The sequence below is a fragment of the Saccostrea echinata genome, unplaced genomic scaffold (genome assembly GCF_033153115.1).
Source record: "Saccostrea echinata isolate AGI-Se365-2 ecotype Australia unplaced genomic scaffold, CSIRO_AGI_Sech_v1 ptg000014l, whole genome shotgun sequence".
In the NCBI taxonomy this organism is placed as follows: domain Eukaryota; kingdom Metazoa; phylum Mollusca; class Bivalvia; order Ostreida; family Ostreidae; genus Saccostrea; species Saccostrea echinata.
In genome coordinates this window covers 20715641-20734438 of record NW_026889763.1, presented here as the reverse complement: position 1 = coordinate 20734438, position 18798 = coordinate 20715641, and the positions used below count along the sequence as shown (strand labels likewise).

General features: G+C 33.7%; 1 protein-coding gene across 2 annotated transcripts; it reads left to right on the top strand.

Moving 5' to 3' along the window:
- The first annotated feature begins 991 nt into the window (after positions 1 to 991).
- LOC133186916 (tax1-binding protein 1 homolog B-like) lies at positions 992 to 18771 on the top strand. Of its 2 annotated transcripts, XM_061322304.1 has the most exons (17): positions 992 to 1059; positions 1522 to 1827; positions 4031 to 4329; positions 5039 to 5176; positions 6370 to 6513; positions 7097 to 7285; positions 8697 to 8834; positions 9546 to 9674; positions 10521 to 10694; positions 11113 to 11254; positions 11394 to 11480; positions 11860 to 11968; positions 13397 to 13553; positions 14942 to 15016; positions 15496 to 15676; positions 16083 to 16337; positions 16870 to 18771. In XM_061322304.1, exons 2-17 carry the CDS (start codon positions 1530 to 1532, stop codon positions 17199 to 17201), a joined length of 2847 nt encoding a protein of 948 aa, XP_061178288.1. In that variant the 5' UTR covers positions 992 to 1059; positions 1522 to 1529; the 3' UTR covers positions 17202 to 18771. The 2 variants fall into 2 exon arrangements, with proteins under 2 accessions (XP_061178288.1, XP_061178289.1); XM_061322305.1 differs by lacking the exon at positions 14942 to 15016.
- Positions 18772 to 18798: the final 27 nt, after the last annotated feature.

The following is an 18798-nucleotide window of genomic DNA, read 5'->3' as shown; positions in this document are numbered from 1 at the left end:
TATATATATAGAATGTTTCAAAATCTGAGTTAAAATTTCTCAATATCTGAAATTCTTGATAAATTTTTATTTAACTATTTCTTCCTCTGGTTTCAGTATTTTCAAATTCTAAAATTATTTTAATTTCTCTAAAAATGTGTTTTGTTCTCTTTGTAATATATGTACAATTATTGTTAATTTATTTAGTTTATATTTATTTTTAAATTTTATTCATATGTTTTGAACATTTTGGCTTTCATATTTTTATATCTCTGAATTCTAAATCTCCTAAATTATGGCTCTACAAAAAAGGAGGCCTCCATGTGGCTAGAGCTGGTAACATTGGGATAATATGAATAATTAATACACATATTCATATTTTTTTAATGGCTAACATCTTTACAAATTTTTTTGGTTAAATACTTATCACATAAATAATTGACACATATCATTGTAGAAATATTGATAATATTCCGAAAATTTAAGTATACCGTTTTGTTTTGATCTATATAATGACGAACCGACAGAACTCGATCGCGATTTTAGATCGGGCGTGGTATACGGTATACCACGACAACTAGTAATGGCGTCCGATTTTTGTCGATTCTCAGGTAAAATTGGCTATAAAAATGTACGGATAGCAATATCATTCAGGTAATCACCATCTAAACCCTTTATGTATCCCAACTAATTCATTTTTAGGGGGATTCTACCTTTTTGTCGGGGATTCTTCTTCCTGTAGCGGGATTCTCCCGAAATCCCGGGATTCCTGATAGTCCTAGCACCCAAGAAGTTACGATAAATGTTAATTTTAAGTACAGCGTACATTGATTGTAAACAAAAAAGAAATTAAGCGGAACTGAACAGATTTAGGTGGTAGTTATGATATTAATGACATTCATTTATTCATTTTATATAAGATGGTTTACCCCCATAAAAAAATAAAAGACAAATTCTGTCAATGTAACAAAATTCAAATTAGGTACGACTTACTAAAATTTCTAAATAATCACGCATGCGTATTCTTCTTACTTATGGTAACGTCACGACCGAAATAAACTTCGTCACAGGACGGGGAAGGTAAATATGTAGTAAATATATCGAATATACAACACATCTAGCCGGGGGTTATAATTGACATGTATTTATTTTGATGTGTTCTTTTATGTTACATCGAACTTTCACAGTCTTGTGCAAATTTATGGCAAGTATTTCACAAATTCTGCTGTGTTTACAAAATAATGACAACAGAAATCTATTTTTAGAACTGATACTTTTTGTCTCACGCAATATAATTATACAGAATTGTCTTTGGATAGCATTTGTCAGGTAGCTGAATTACTGAAATGCCAAATTGTTATTTGATATATGTGTATAGATCAACATGCATTATGAAAAATTTCAAAACATGCCAAATGGATTTTCGGCTAGTATACTTTTGATTTATTAAACCCACAACTATCAGTAACATTCAGAGAATACACTTAAATACATCATATATCAAACTTTTAACACTGCACCACCTGAATTTTGTGTTTCTAGAATTAAAAATGGAGGAAGAAATCACAGAAAATTTTGAAAATGTGTCACGTCCTAGTGAACCATCACTCAAACGGCCAGAGTTTGCAGCAGTTGTTTTCCAGCGCATTCCAGAGACTTATCCTGCTGATGCCCATATTGAGTGTCGCTACACCATAACTCCTGATATAATTCCAACATCAAGAGACTGGGTTGGACTGTATAAAGTCGGGTGGATGACAACACGGGATTATTACTATTATGAATGGGCACAGACACCAGCAGGGTATGAAGCTGGAAAGGAACTGGATGCCAGTATTCTATTTCCAGGTAGGAAAATTTACTTATTAATCATATTATCATAATTATATACGTATTTATTATAAACCACTACCATAATTTTCCCCTATATAAAGTTAAAAATGTACTTGTAGTATTATTTTAAAAACCCTCAAATTAAATGTGTATTTTGAAAACCTTTTTGATAGGGCTTGTGGTTTGAACCGCATCCTTTTCTTCCTTCATCAGGGTTTGACACTGAGGCACGTCCAACCGACCCAGTCTAGTGAATGAGTGGTCCGGTCATGTAAAATGTACATAAACTAGACCGATTGGTCGTGTTGATGAGGCCAAATAAAAAAATATGTGTGGTTCCGGTTACCCGACCGTCCCTATTTTATACCCCCGACCCTAAACTTTTTTTTGGCAATTTTCATATTTTTCTGGAATTTTCCCCAATTTCCATCAATGGCTCCAGTTTAAGTTTTAGTTTCAGCAATGATGGCCCCCTTGCACAACATAGTGTTTATTAGTGTTAAATCCAAAGCAAGCTAGCATGTAGGTGTCCCCTACCAATATTGACTAGTATATTATCACACCACTTCTAAATGTCATTTGCAAAGTAGTGATAAGTATTATTTAGAAAAATTAAGAAAATCATTTTGTTAAAAAAAAAAAAAAAAATCCCTACCTACCTACCCTAATTTTTTTGGAGGTGTAACCGGAACCACACATATTTTTTAGTTTGGCCTGAAATAACTGTTAAACTCCAATTTCAGTCTTTGAAATAAATATTCTAAATACTTTTTAAAGAAATTTTCTCATTTGACCGAAGCCATCACTGTGTGAAGAAAAAAATCTCTGCATGACACAATCGCTATTTATAGTCAAGTCTCTGTAATAGACAAGTCGAGGTCGAAACTTCTGTAGTTCAGCATCAATATGGTATAAATAGTTATGTATAGTATATTTTAAAATTAATCTATTAAGGACATTGGCAAGTCAGGGTTTTCCGGAGAAAAAAGGTTTAGTACTTGTTTTTTTTTTCACTTATAAAATAGTGATTGAGAGTGATCTCCCGTGTAGAATTCTCTGAGCGGTGGAAACCAATAAAGCGTATGTTACAGAGGTAAACAAAAGCACATGTACTTCCTTCAATGGGTAGATTATCATCTATACAGCAAGAAAGAAAAGTAGTTATGGCTTTGATGTACATTGTATTCAGGGACAAAGAGCTAATAGGTCATCATTTACCATAGTTATGCTCAGTATGATGGGAAGGGCAAAGATGTGACATATGCTGAAAAGTAGGCCGACTGAGAACAGTTCTAAGGTTGTATGAAGGAAGCAGCATTTAGTAACAACGAATGAAAAATAAAAAATAAAACCATGCCAATATTTTTATGACATTGTGTTTCAATCAATTCAGTCAGTTACATGATAAAAACAATCAACCAGTCTCTTGATCAATTTTAGCTGTTAAGTGAAGCAACTCAGAAATAATGATCTGTGCCTGTATATCCATGTCTTGTTCCGATATATACATTTTCAGCCAAAATTTCTAGAAGTCATAAGAAATGAAGATACAATAATATAAATAATACAAAAACTGTATGAAATAAGTGGGTTTTGGAAAAATATTATGTTGAAAAATTATGTAGGTCCCTTTTATCAACATTTTACATAGAAAATGCATTGAGAATTGTAAAAACACTGATTTGACAAAATCTAAAAAAGAAGGTTAGATTGGTAGGTTAAATGATCCAGAATATAGCCTGTTTAGTACAATTAAACCTACTCAAGAGTTCTTGAAAAATTCTATACGATAACCAGGAACCTTGCCAATGTCCTTAATATTGATGATAATTATTTTATTAAAATTTGTTGAATGTTCTTTAAGACTTATAATCATGATAATACTCAAATGTCCTGCTGAACCCGACTCAACTAACCTATCGAACAGTCTGTCAAAAATATTGACACGCAAAAGATGATGTCTTTATTAAATATGGTTTCAAAAGTTACCTCCTTAAAATTCTTGATTATAAGAAGTAAATTTGCAAGTTTGGTCAGGGCTAGTGATTTTATGGTCAGGGCTATTAAAAATTATGGGAAGTAGCCCGACTGGTCTAATACTTGTAAAAGTAAATGTCAAACCCTTTTCATGTTAAATAATTTCAGGTATACTCAGCAAGTTATTAACAGTTACTTTATGACAAGTCTTTATATGAAGAATACATTTCATTGATTACAGCTCATAAGCTCCCAGGAGAGGATGGGGAATTCTATCAGTTCTGTTATGTCACCAGTTCTGGGCAGATCAGAGGAGCCAGCACACCTTTCCAGTTCAAAAATCCAAGTGCTGATGACTTTGTGGAGTTGGATGATGAGGAAACAAACATGTTGGTGATTCGGTCTAAGACTATGGTATTGGAGGAGAACATCCAAAAACTGCGAGAGGAGCAGGAGGCAATGGTACTGACTCAACAGGAACTAGAATGTGAGAGAGATGGTCTCCTGTCTAGACTGTCAGAGATGGAAAAACAACTACAGGTAAAATGTTATGGGCAGGGCTTTCAAAAAGATTAGAAACAGTGATACTTGTTCAAAAATAGGAGGTACCTTGTGTAACAATTATAACTAAATATGTTATCAAATTTTTCTCCAATGAATATTTTGGCTGGTACAATCATGATTTCAGCCGTAAAAACAGGTAAAATGTTGTGGGGGATATATATAAATACAGGTATAAAGGTATTAATAATGTAAGAGGAGGGGGGTACGTAAAGGTAAAAGGGATACAAGACACTTTATCTATAATAATTTTAACCTTTGATAAACATGATCATGTTTATCAAAGTTTCTTTTTTTAAAAAAAAATGTGAAGAAGCTTTTCTCCTACAATGTAAAATTTTTGGCCATAACTTTCATAAATGCTCTATCTTGTTTCTTGGGTGCTGAATTCAAAGCAGTTATGTATTGAAGAAGGAAGTCTAAGTATTTAACCATGATTATTTTTTGACCCCATTAAATGTCTTGGTTTTGTGGATTTTTTTTTTTCAAAACAGTTATATATATATATAGATAAGGAAGTCTCTTTATCCATCATCAGGATGAAAATCATATATACACTTGAGCTTATTTTTACTTAATATATTTTAAAGAAAGCATAATGGTAATATCATCCAGGACTGTAGTCATTGATTGTTGGAATATTCAATAATTGTTCGGATAGCAATCTAATTTGAGATTCTTTTAACAGAGTCTAACAGAAGACAACAACAGACTACAGGACCAGGTGACAGCAGGAGAGAACTACATCAAACAACTAAATCAGGAGGCCAGAGACATGATGGTGGCCAGGGAAGCATTACAGACCAAGCATGATACACTGTCGACTGTAAGTAACACCAACAAAGCAGGCATGATACACATCAACTGTAAGTATCACCAAACAAAGCAAGCATGATACACTTCAACTGTAAGTAACACCAAACAAAGCAGGCATGATACACTGTCAACTGTAAGTAACACCAAACAAAGCAGGCATGATACACTGTCAACTGTAAGTAACACCAAACAAACCAAACATGATACACTGTCAACTGTAAGTAACACCAAACAAACCAAACATGATACACTGTCAACTGTAAGTAACACCAAACAAAGTAGGCATGATACATTGTCAACTGTTAGTAACACCAAACAAAGCAGGCATGATACACTGTCAACTGTAAGTAACACCAAACAAACCAAGCATGATACACTGTCAAATGTAAGTAACACCTAACAGACCAAGCTTGATACACTGTCAACTGTCAGTAATACAAAACAAACCAAGTATGATACACTGTCAACCTTAAGTGATACAAAACAAATCAAGCATGATACACTGTCAACTCTCACTAAAAACCAAACAAAGCAAGCAAGATACACCATCAAGTGTCATTAATGCAAAATAGGCCAAGCATTATACACTCAGTTTTTCAAATGTAAGTTGCACCAAACAAAGCAAGGATGATACACTGTTAACTATCATCAGTAAATAACGCATTAGTCACTTTTAGCTGTTGGATATTTATAGAATCCAAAAAAAAACACAACTTGATTTGATAAACTTCTAATTCATTCATTTGATATACATGTAACTGCAGAACTGTAGCGTTATGGTTTTATATTTAACGTTACAGATCCCGTAATGTAAATAAAGTGCAATTTACAGTGCAAGATTTTCTGCGGCATCTGCGCATTTTGTGGATGTATTTGGCCACTTTCCAGCATTGGTCAATCAACAACCTTTCATCCCCTAATTCTAGACATATTCTATAACCAACCTGTATATTTCATCTATCTCCTAATCCTTTATAGTCGTCTCTACAGACCAATAAACTTGTAATGCCATCCGACAACAAATTCACAACAAGCATGATGGAAAGTGGCGAAATACATCCCCAAAATGCGCAGAAAATCTTGCGCCGTAAATTGCACTTTATGTACATAACCGAATGTGTAGCATTATGGTCAAAGACTAAAATATAAAACCATAATGCTAGAGTTCTGCAGCTAATATACATGTAAATTACTGATTTACAGAAAACAAGTGATGTTGAGTCCAAATTGAATGAAAAAGATGAGGCCCTGAAAGGGTTACAGGTCATTCTGATGAAGATGACAGGGGAGAAGGATGAATTAGCTGGAGAAAACAGGACCCTGAAGGAGCAAATGGAACTTTACAAGGTACGGCCTGATACTCTTACAATGAGTCATGTAGGAACTTAGTGAGGTACGGCCTGATAATCTTACAATGAGTTGTGTAGGAACTTTACAAGGTACGACCTGGTGCTATTATAATGAGTTGTGTAGGAACTTTATGAGGTACTGTCTAATGCTATTACAATGAGTTGTGTAGGAACTTTATGAGGTACAGTCTAATGCTATTACATTGAGTTGTGTAGGAACTTTATGAGGTACAGTCTAATGCTATTACAATGAGTTGTGTCGGAACTTTATGAGGTACAGTGTAATGCTATTACAACGAGGTACTTTACAAGGTAATGAGTTGTGAGGGAACTTTACAAAGTTCAGTGTAATGCGCTTACAATGAGTTGTGTAGTGCTATTGTATATTAGGTTTGCTCTCTAATTCTGAAACAAACATCATGGTTATGACAGAAATACAGTTTGAATTCCTCAAACAGGAACAACAGACATTCATTAGTGACTGTATTGAAAGTTATCTTGTAGTGTTAGAATTAGTCATTGTCAATCAGAAATTGAATTATTCTCATTAGTAAAATTTTTATATATTTTTGTTTATACAGAATCACTTTACAACATCAGAGAGTTCAGCACAGGAATATGGTCGTCAGATTGAGGAAATGAAAGTAGAACTCAGCAGAAAGGAGAGTCTGATCACTGAACTGAAACAAGAGGTCAAGGACAAGAAGCATCAACTGGGAGAGGTTCAGAAAAAGCTGGAGAGACAGACAGTCCTATCCAGGGAAGACAAGGTCTGTATCATCTCAGAGTAAATATAGACATGTAGTATGTAGTGGGGGGGGGGGGGAGATTCAGAAAAAGTCGAAGAAACAGATGGTCCTCTCAAAGGAAGATAAGGTTTCTATCATCTGAATAAATATTGGGGGGGGGGGAGGAAGGGGGGCAAAAAGAGTTAGAGAGACAGATAGACCTCTAGGGAAGACGAGGTTTCTATCATCAGAGTAAATATGGGGGGGGGGCAAAAAATTGAGGACAGACAGATAGACTCCAGGGGTCTAGAATTACGCTTTCCCATTGCCCGGGGCAAGTGAAATTCATCTCGGGAAAGATAGTTTTCATGATAAACTTACCCGAACGGGAAAGTAATAAATTTCAGGCTGAGCCAGCAAAACTTTTCGAGTTTATTAAAAGAAATCAATAACAATAAACATCCAATTACATTGTATTAGAATCTGCACAAGTCTGCTACATTTCGTTTATTTAATCTCCAATACTTATCATAGGAAGTCCAATTACTTGTATAATATCGGAACCAATCCGAAAAGATAAAATTAAGGAATGGCTTTTAAAACAGAAATGATGTTTTGAAAACAATGTTTTGTCAAAATGTGATTAAATCAATAGATATTTTAACAAAATAATAAACAAGTACATAATAATTGCTTTTAGATGGTGTATACATTAAAACCACACAATAAAAAAAAAAAAAATAGAGTTGTTTATATTTTTCTAGATTTTTGTTTTCGAGTTCTGTTTTAGGTTAATTAATGATATGTTTTCAAATAAATAAACCAGTAAAATTAGATGATTTTCTGATATGTTTAAAAAAAAAAACTAGATGATTTTCTCTATCTTTTGGGGGGCAAGTGAATTTTGAATCTGGGCAAGTGGATTCCCAGTCATTACTTGCCCGTGGGCAAGTGAATTTAAAAAAAAATTCTAGACCCCTGGACTCCAAGGAAGACAAGGTTTTTATCCTCTCTGAGTAAATATAGATATGTATTTGTGGGGTGGAGGGAACACAGAAAAAGCTGGAGAGACAGATGGTGCTGTCTGGGGAGGATAATATCTGTATCAGAATAATTATAGGGGAAATTAGAAATGGGAATACACTACTTTATTTAGACAGATCCCTCAATATGATCTTGCTGTTTAGGTTTTTTTGGTTTTTTTTTTTTTTACATGTTTTAGAGATAAGCTTCAAATTATCATTACTTTCAGAGCTGCTCTGTGATGATATATCTGGGCCGTATTTCCTACTTTTATTTATATTTTGCAGTGTTCTGCAGTGATAGTATATATGTATATTTTGGTTATATTTCCTTCTTTATATATAGCCTGCAGTATTCTACTGTGGTGCTGTACATTTACTACAAACATGTACACTGCATTTTCTGATAATATTTCCTGCTCTATTCATAGGATCAGATGGACTCTTTGACAGAGAAATTGCGCAATACGGAAGATAAACTTGATGCTGCAGAAAAAGTCAAAATTATTCTCCAGGAGGAGATCAGGTCATATGAGGAGATGAACGCCAAGATGTCTTCTGATCTAGCAGTGAGTGTCAAGACTTTCTTTCATATATAGAGTTGCATCCTTTATCCAACTCCTTAACCTCTGGAGATGATAATAATATTCCACCGAACCCAATAAATATATATCACATGGTGTCCTAGCACTAGATCATGTAGATAATTAGGTGCAATAACAGAAGCAAGAAAACTATCACTCACATCTGTCAAGTTGATGCTAATTTGGCGATAGATAATCCACAATTGTAATAATTGAGGAATTGATTTCAGAAACAGTTACTGTACATTCTTTGCAAAGAGTAACAAATTTTTCATTTTTCAAGCTTGTATTTTCACTTAAAAAATACCTAAATTTCTCCCTTTGCAGTAGGATGGAATTAAGACTATGAGATGATGTCCAGAAATAAACTGTAATTTTGGTTTGGTTCTATCCTTTATTATGTTAATTTTGGTTTTAAAAGATTGACCTATATACATATGAATTCTAACTAAATACTCATAAACAGTGTAAATTAATCAAATATTGAAATGAATTTATCTCAGTTTTTCTCTCTGGAGAAATAAATATTTATTTATAAGGCTTTGGGTACACCATGCACAATTTAGAGTTTTTTCAACTGACATTTAATATAAAAAAACTTTAACATGAAAAGAAATATGAGGTAAAAAAAACATTGATGTAACAGTAGTAAAAGCCATATGTAAATGTCATATTAAAAGTGTGTTGTGTTGTCAGAGATCAGTAGCAGAAAGTCATGCCCTGAAACTACGACTGGCCCAGATGGAGGATGAGATGATGAGAGAGACAGAGTTACTGAGGGCAGAAGTGGTCTCCTCCCAACAGGACCTCAGTCAGGCCCTCCAGGTAAATACATACTATCTCTCCCCCCAACAGGACCTCAGTCAGGTAAAACATACCATCTTTCCTCCCAACAGATCATCAGTCAGGCCATCCCGGTAAAACATACTACCTCTCCTCCCAACAGGACCTCAGTCAGGCCCTCCAGGTAATACATACTATCTCTCCTCCCAAGGGACCTCAGTGAGGCCCTCCAGGTAAAACTACTAAATCTCCTCCCAACAGGACCTCATTCAGGCCCTCCAGGTAAAACATACTATATCTCTTTCCAAGGGACTTCAGTGAGGCCCTCCAGGTAAAACTACTAAATCTCCTCCCAACCGGACCTCATTTGGACCCTCCAGGTAAAACATACTATCTTTCCTCCCAACAGATCATCAGTCAGGCCATCCCGGTAAAACATACTATCATTTAGTTGTCTGTCTACAAAAATATTTCAAGTTAATCACACAGGTACTTAAGGACAGGATTCCCCCCTCCCACCCACACAATATTCAACCACGAGACTTGTTGGACATTTCTACACAAATTACATTTATTACACTTAATTATCTTGTATACGAAAGGTAAAATGTAAAAAAAAAAAAAAAAAAAAAAAAAAAGCACAAAATAATTGTTCCATCAAAAAATACCCAACTTATTATTAGAGAGAAAGGTATGCCACTCCGATTTGTTTTCATTGTAGCCCCGCTGGTCTTTCTGGGTTAGAAATGTCTTTGTTTGTAGACATATGTACATTGCCTTTTGTCTGTATGTTGAAATAGTTTTTTTTTTATACTGTCTTTGTTTGTAGACATATGTACATTGCCTTGTGTTTGTTTGTTGATCTAGTTTTCTTCATACTGTCCATAGGAGAAGAACAAGCTCCAGGAGGAACTAGAGGAGATGTATCAGACAAGGGAGACAACGGAGAGCTCGCTATCCTCCCTACACTGTCTCAAGCTCGCCCAGGCTAGCCTCAAGGAGCGATACTCCAAGATGGAACATACCTACTCAGAATTACAGACCGAGTTTTCAAAGAAAAAGGTAAGGCTGTACATAGGAACAGTGCTCCTTAAATCTACTATCTAAAACTCTGGCCAGATTTAAAGAAGTTAACCTACAAACAAAAAATACCAAAGCAGGCAGCATTCTCAAATCTGAAATTCTTGAAATGATGAGAATTTTACTGTAATTGTTGAACAAAGATTGAAAAACGTTTAAAATAGCACTCACTTATAAGGACAAAGATTTTTAAAACATTTATATATAACAAACACCAAATCAAAATATCTAAAGCATGAATTTTATATAGCATGAAAATATATTTAAAAAATACAATTATATAATTTATTTACATTAAATCAAATATTTATAGTGTTTTTGTAATGAATTTAAGAATGCCCTAAACTTATGTAACTTTATGTATATATATTGTTATTTAGAGAGCAAGTGTGTTTTGTAGAAGGAGAACTCGCACCATGTTGGGGAACTGAAGAGAGAAATTGAGGACCTGAAAGAACGACTCAATATGGCGGCTGAGGAATATAAATCTCTGTACGTCGAGAAAAAGAAATACCAGAAAACAGCCGAGAAATTACAGAAAAGTGAGTATAGCAATATAAATCTCTGTACATAGAGAAAAGGAAATATAAAAAAAAAACAGCCGAGAAATTACAGAAAAGTGAGTATAGCAATATAAATCTCTGTACATCGAGATTTATTGTTCATGGATTTCCTTCATAGGACTTGGATCAGGTCGTACCAGAAATTTTTCCCATGGTTCCCTGCCTGAGGTGACCAGTGAGGTGCTGCAGACAAAGGAGGCGCCAGGTGAGAACTGATACGAAAACTTACAATCAGTAATAAATTACTTCTAGATAGCTTACAACCAATGAAAGATAAATTACCTCCAGACTGCTTACAATCAATGAAAGATAAATTACCTTTAGATAACTTACAATCCTTGATAGAAAAGTTACCTTACCATTAGATAGTTTACAATCCATGATAGATAAATTACCTCCAGAAAGCTGAATATAATAAAAAATGATTTTGGAATTTATACAAAAGTATTACAGTTCAAGTGAAAGACAAGTCAGAATTCCGGATACTGTAAATTATCCCTGATCTCCCAAGCTATTTTCTGGGTCTACAAAAGCCAATTCAAGTGTAACATTCTAACGTATACTGTGTACTTTGTATTATCCAGGAGACTGTTCTTCAGTGTCTGATACCAAGGAAGATACTGTTTCCCAGCTTCAGAGTGAACTAGATGATGTGTCTACAGAGCTTCAGAAAAGAAATGAGAAAAAGATAAAGTAAGATTCCATCTATAGTATATTTCAGTTATTCTAGTCTGCAATAGTATTACAGCTGTATATAAATGGTGCATGTTTTGGAGGATAACAGTTGAAATTGACACCCCAAAGAAAAACTGTTGTCAACTGATGGGTAAGCGGAGGTTGACAATGGTTTTCTGAGGGGTGTCAATTTCAACTGTTACCCTCCAAAACGGTGAACTTTTATTTTATTTTACTGCATGTCTTATTGGTTTAGAATGTCAACAAAGAAATTCAGAGGTAGAAACTCCCTGCTTCTGTTTTTCTCAATAAGAAAGCTTTGAAAATGATTTACTGCCCTCATTATTGATTTTTTTAGTAATTTGATACTCAGAGAGTCCTTTATCATATAAGGTTTCAGTATTTCTGCACTTGCAAGCATTTTTCACTTCTTGTTTGTTGTTTTTCAATCGGGCTTTGATTGACATCAAGTTGCCAACAAATACCTTTATTATATATATAACACAGAGTATATATAATATATATATAACAGAGTTTATCACAGTGTACCTACATGTAACACAGAGTATATATAATATATAAATAAAACACAGTTATCAAATGTCCACCTTAAATTGTCAGGAGGTACTTAAAGTCATCTATGGCGTATTTTTATAAGTTCAGACTAACTAAGATTAAAAAGATCTTTCTTTTTGTTTTATTACCTTATATAAAGATAGGACTTTCCTATAAATTACACAATTTAAATCAATCACGTTTCAAAGATATTAGAAATTTAAAACAATAACCAATTTATTTACCGACTCCTCATTTAAATAACAGACACAATTTAAAGTCAATTTAACTATGGAAATGTGTTATTCAGGTTCAAAATCGGTGAAAATTTAAATTTGAACGTAAATAACATATTTCATGTATATTTACACTCAATCTTGTATTTTTATTTTTTAGCCCAGAAACGCCATATATAGCTTTAAGAGAAATCTATCTTTTGCAATGGATAGGGAACTCTGCATAAACAGTAGATACTACAAAACATCCTAATTTTCAATGAAATTTTATTTAATAAACATGAAGTAATTGACACACACATGACTATCAACTTACAGTAAATGAACTTATGGTATATACATGTAGGGTTAGGTCAAGACTTGTTTAAACGTTAATTATATATACTCTGTGTTTTATATATATTATATATACTCTGTGTTATATATATATCATAAATACTCTGTGTTATATATATATCATATATACTCTGTGTTATATATATATTATATATACTCTTTGTTATACTCAGTGATATACTCTGTGTTAGGTACTCTGTGATTTACTCTGTGTTATATATATATTATATATACTCTTTGTTATACTCTGTGATACACTCTGTGTTAGGTACTCTGTGATTTACTCTGTTATATATATATTATATATTCTCTGTGTTAGGTACAAGAAGATGTACAATGAAGAGAAGGAGAGGATGGAGGTTCTGAGGAGACATTTCCACGATGAGTTGAGGAAGAAAGACGAGGAGATTGACCAGCTCCGACGACGTCTACAGGAGGCGTCCACGGAAAACGACATCAAAGTTCGCTCCCTCGAGGTAAACAATCACACACACACACACACACACACCCCTCCCCCTTCAGTGTAATCCATGCAATCACATGAACTGATCTTAAATTTTATAAATTAAATGGACTCGTCTACACACTTCAGTGTATATGTATAACCACAACAAATGAATCATAAATTAAGTAAGCAGTTATTAGGCATTCTAAATACTGAAAGTGCTTGTACTAAACTGTAGTGTGACATTGTATAATGACATCAACCATAGCTTGTGTTACACTGTGCTATAAACATTGTCAGTACAGTGTATTGTGTTACACACTGTGCTATAAACATTGTCAGTACAGTGTATTGTGTTACACAGTGTTATAAACATTGTCAGTATTTGGATAAGGTCTGTATCTCGTTATCATGAAACTTTATTATTTTACACATTAAAAGCCTGACCATGACACATGTGACGTAGCAAACATTTGGAACTGATAGGAATGCTCAGATAAAACCTGGGCTGATTGTAGCAGATAAACTAGCAGCTAGGTGATACATATCTAGCTCTATTGAATGGACAGCTAGCCTAGCTGCTAAATGTTCGATTTTGGATAAAAATACATGTATATCAGTAAAAACTTCTTTTTGGAACAAAAAAAGTTTATTTCAAGCAAAAATAGATAATTATATAAATTTACATTTAATTCACTAAGATGTAGAAAACAACCCCCCTTTTTGTTAAAATCTTGATGGCTGCAAAGTGATAACTAAGGAGGCCATCTTGGATTCGGTACTTAGCCAGGTCTTTCAAAATGATTAGAAACAAACTGTACTTTTTCAAAAATAGGAGGTACATGTACCTTGTGGTAGTGTTTTGATTAAATATGTTATCAAATTTTCTCCAGTTAAATATATTAAAATGGCAGCCCACTTGGGTTTTACAATCTGACCTTTAATCAGTGTTTTTGTTTAAATCATGTTTATATAAATAAAATTTAAATTGGATAACAATTTTTTTGTTTGACATTTCCCTTTAAGGATTCATTTTGCTAAAGGTGATCTTTATTAGTTTATCTGTTTACTATCTTACTCCCAATGTTCACATAAAGTGATCAAATTGTTACATGTACTTTGTATGGATAAACAAACATAACAGAGTTTCTGAAATGTTTATCTTAAGCTCTTTTTGAAAAAAAAATAATAACCAGATAATTCAATTTGCATTCTTAAATGGAACCTAAATTAAGATATGTCAAAAAAGGAAAAATATGTATAATTTTAATTTCATGTTTATTTGATTGAATTATGATGACATATTGAGTTATTTCTAACATTTACATGATTTATTTTTTCTCCCTCTTTGATAAATGGGTTCACATTGTTTTCTAGACATTTTCCAAATCGTTATGACTTTTTTTTCAATAATTACAGAGTTTTTTGGTGAACAAAGACAACACTATAGAGGAACTGAATCGTAAATTACGAGACAATGTTAAACTGCATGATGTAAGTCACACAGAAAATTACACTTCTTATTACCATTCATCAAGTTTAAAATAAATTACAGGCTTTGCAACTACATTTATAAATCTTTAAAAAAACATTACAAAAAATATCACACATACTGTACATACATAAAAAAAATTATTTGCACTGCCAGAAAAATGGGTATAAAGTCATTCATTATCATTCAACAATAATTGTATGACAGTTAAGGGGGGGGGGGGGGGGGGGGGGGGTAGAGACGTAAAATAACCAGATCGAGGCAAATCAATGTAAATTTTGTTTACTTGAACATATTTCTCTCATTTAATACCCAGTTTTATTCTTGGCAAAAAAGTTTTTATTTCCATTGCTGATAATTAAAGAACATAATTCATAATTTAATTATTAATGGTCAGTTCTGTAACTTGTTTTGATAATTTTGATTTTCAGCAACATAAAATACATACATCATGTGAATTTGATATTCATTTCTTTTGTAGAGTCCATCAGAGACACAGATGAGGCCACCTTTCAAGTGCCCTCCAGGGGCCCCCTACCCTGTCTACATGTATGGCAATCCCTACCCTGGGTCCTTACTATACCCGGCCCCCATAGTGTATCCCCAGGTGTCACAATGCCAGGGACCAGATGGAAAACCTCTAGCTCCCCTTAAGTATCCAGGTAAATTAACAGATCCTCGTATGGAGGTGACATAAAGCCTCCCCCTAATGTCTGATCCCATTACCAAGTACTTCCCTCCTACTTTTGTACTGGATATTGGAAACATTGCCTGACCTCTGAAATCGAATGAAATTCTGCATGAAATTCTGATTTTTTGATAATAAGGTCCTTTTATCCATATTATGAATAACTGACAGGGTTCAGTCTTAACACATACAATCATATTGCTCTCTTAATACATTCAGATACTTATAATGAAGAACTTTTTTTTTACTAAATCTAAATCCATGATAAATTGCTTGCAAGTAACACTAACAAATGCACCTATTTGATTGCCAGTTTTTGTCATACTATTTTTGTGGTTGGACTTGTACGTGTATTTGCAAGTTTTAATTATTTTATGCAGATGCTTCTGCTCCAGTGTCCCAGTCTAATCCCCAAATGACCCCCCAGGAAATGAAGCCCCTGATTTACCCAGACCATGTCATAGTCAGACAACCAGCACCTGTAAAATCAGTCAACCCAGACCATCTCTCTGATGATCAACAGAGCGTGACCAAGGACCAGAATGTCCCCCTGAAGCCACTACCACCCCCACTGGTCCCTGAGCGGCTTCCGTCGGCAAAACTCTCAGCAGTCAAATCCTTCCTGATGGATGGAGGTAAAGAATGCTGTCTTTATAATCCACTTCCAAAGTTGTGGGGTATTAAACTTGTGTATGTAACAATTTTGATGCCCCTCCTGGCATTCCACTGACTAGAGTGTAACTTTATTAAGATTGTAGTTCACAATGGGTTGAAAATTATGGAAAGATCTGTAGTGCTTTTCAAGATCAAATGTTAAAGACACCATGCAGTGGGGATGAAAAATTTATTTCTGGATGATATCTGGAATCTGAACTGATTTAAAATTTGTCTAATTTTTTTATGGTATTAAGTATATACATGTAGCTAATGAACTTTCAAGATGACTGCTGTTGATTTTTAAGGCCAAAACACATAGATCATAGCCACTATTAGTGGGCAAAGTATAAAATAGCATTAAAATGAATAATATAAGTAAATTTTGCAGTGTGTTTATATTATTATCAGACCTTAGCTTCTAGTGGGGTATTTTTCTAACTTAGCTTTGCTCTTTATGTTTTTATTTGCCTCAAAGTGAGTGAGTAAATAAAAGGTAAATTTTTATTGTAGATTTCCCAGTGAGTGAGATCAGTGTGAATTTTGGCAGTAATCACTTTAAAGTTTCCGATGAGGGAGAGGAATTTTTGGTTCCCTCAGCACCCCCTGCCCATCACCAGGGGGAGGAAAGGTTTGAGGATGCCATTGGGGAGGCGATGAAGATTTGCCCAGTGTGCAATGATTCTTTTTCTGCTGACATTGACCAAGCTAACTTTGAGGCCCACATTTTAAGTCATGTCCAGAAAATCTGCCCAATCTGTCACAACCTGATAGAGGAAGTGGATGATAATGGGTTCGAGTTCCACGTCAACCAACACCTAGATAAGGAGCAGGCTAAGGAATAAACACAGACTGTGTCTACAGAAGTAATCAGTGATGTTCTGTCCTGACTAAAATATGATACAAGTATTGATTACAGATTAATAAATGATACATATTGTCAGTAATACATGTACACACACTGACGAACGAATGTATATAGTATTCTAAAGTTATATAATGATACACAAATTATTTACACAGGAAACAGACAAAATCTTTAAATCAGCTAAATTTTGATTTTTGATAAATTTGATTCGGAAACACCTATACCTGTTTTACAATGAAAACAAAGCTATATGTATTTCGTGTATAATTATGTATTATAAATGCTTGAGGTTCTTTGTAATAATCGAAATGATTTACTCCCAAAAATTTTGTTGTGTGAAGTTAAATGCTATATAAGGATACATGCCACACTGTAGTTAAATGTCTTCACAATCTAGATGACTCTTGTATTGTTCTTTCCCAGGCTAATACTGTTAGTGTTGTGATGTGTGGTTATGAAGTGATCCTATTAACATGTAGATGTTTTATTTACAAATTATTTTACACAGATTTTCATTTGTTAGTGCTACATGTATTAGTATGATGTGCTTATTGTTTTGTTGGAGATTATTGTAATTGGACCTTGGTATTGTTGATTTAGGGATAATCTCTCGGACTTTCATGATAAGAAAAAGAAACACGTGAAATGCTGTAAATAATGTAGGTTAAAGGGAAAAAAATCCATGTGAAAGATTGTCCCCAACCCAAATTCCATTATTACAATTTATACATTTTAACATTAAATTACATAAAGTTTTTATGCTCCAAATACTGTTTATAATACTTGCATTTTCTTGTTACCCACATGAACATACATTGTATAAAAAAATGTAAAAATATGTGTTAAAGTTGTTGATTTATATACATTTGTTTTCTTGAGAACATCCTGGTAACAAAATTTAATATGATTTATTGAAAGGAAAGAGGGATAATCATGGACTGTGAAGTGTTTAAGATTAATTAATTGAATCATTGGACAGAATGCTGTATTGTTGAGAGGGCTTTGTGTTTACTTTTCAGCTTTTAAAATCACTGTATGTAGGAAGTATACAACTTACACAAGACTTCATTGAGTGTTTTTACCTGTTACATAAAACATGATTACATAATTATAATTGTAAGATTTTTATGTCAGTGAGATCCATAGTCAGGTATACAACCAGACAGGGGAATCTGAAGGATGTAGTACATGTGTACCTGAATGTTAGACAGGTCATGTGACCTGAGTGATTACACCGGTGGATCCAAGGTTTTGTGTTTTGAATTGTATCAGATTGGGTTCAGCTGCAATATTTACACCACACTATCTGGACACATTTTATTTTTAAAATGAAAATGTATTTTTCAAAAAAATTGAAAGTAAAGAAAAAACTAGTTTTTGCGGGCAATTGTAAAATTATATGGTGTAATTGTTTGGGAAGCAGGCTGATTCAGTTTTGATGATTTGTATTTGAAGTCTTTCTTATCCTTTCATGTATAAGCCATTTCCAAGTATTGTGATAAAATGTTTTTCATGTTCAATAGAGTCAATAAACTCTTTCATATATACATGCGTATCGTGTTAGTTGATGGAGA

Bases quoted from the DNA above. Each gene is read 5' to 3' on its own strand.
- LOC133186916 (XM_061322304.1), top strand. From the start codon at position 1,530: ATGGAGGAAGAAATCACAGAAAATTTTGAAAATGTGTCACGTCCTAGT. The intron at 1,828-4,030 runs GTAGGAAAATTT...CATTGATTACAG, and splicing joins TGCCAGTATTCTATTTCCAG to CTCATAAGCTCCCAGGAGAG. The intron at 11,969-13,396 runs GTAAGATTCCAT...TCTCTGTGTTAG, and splicing joins AGAAATGAGAAAAAGATAAA to GTACAAGAAGATGTACAATG.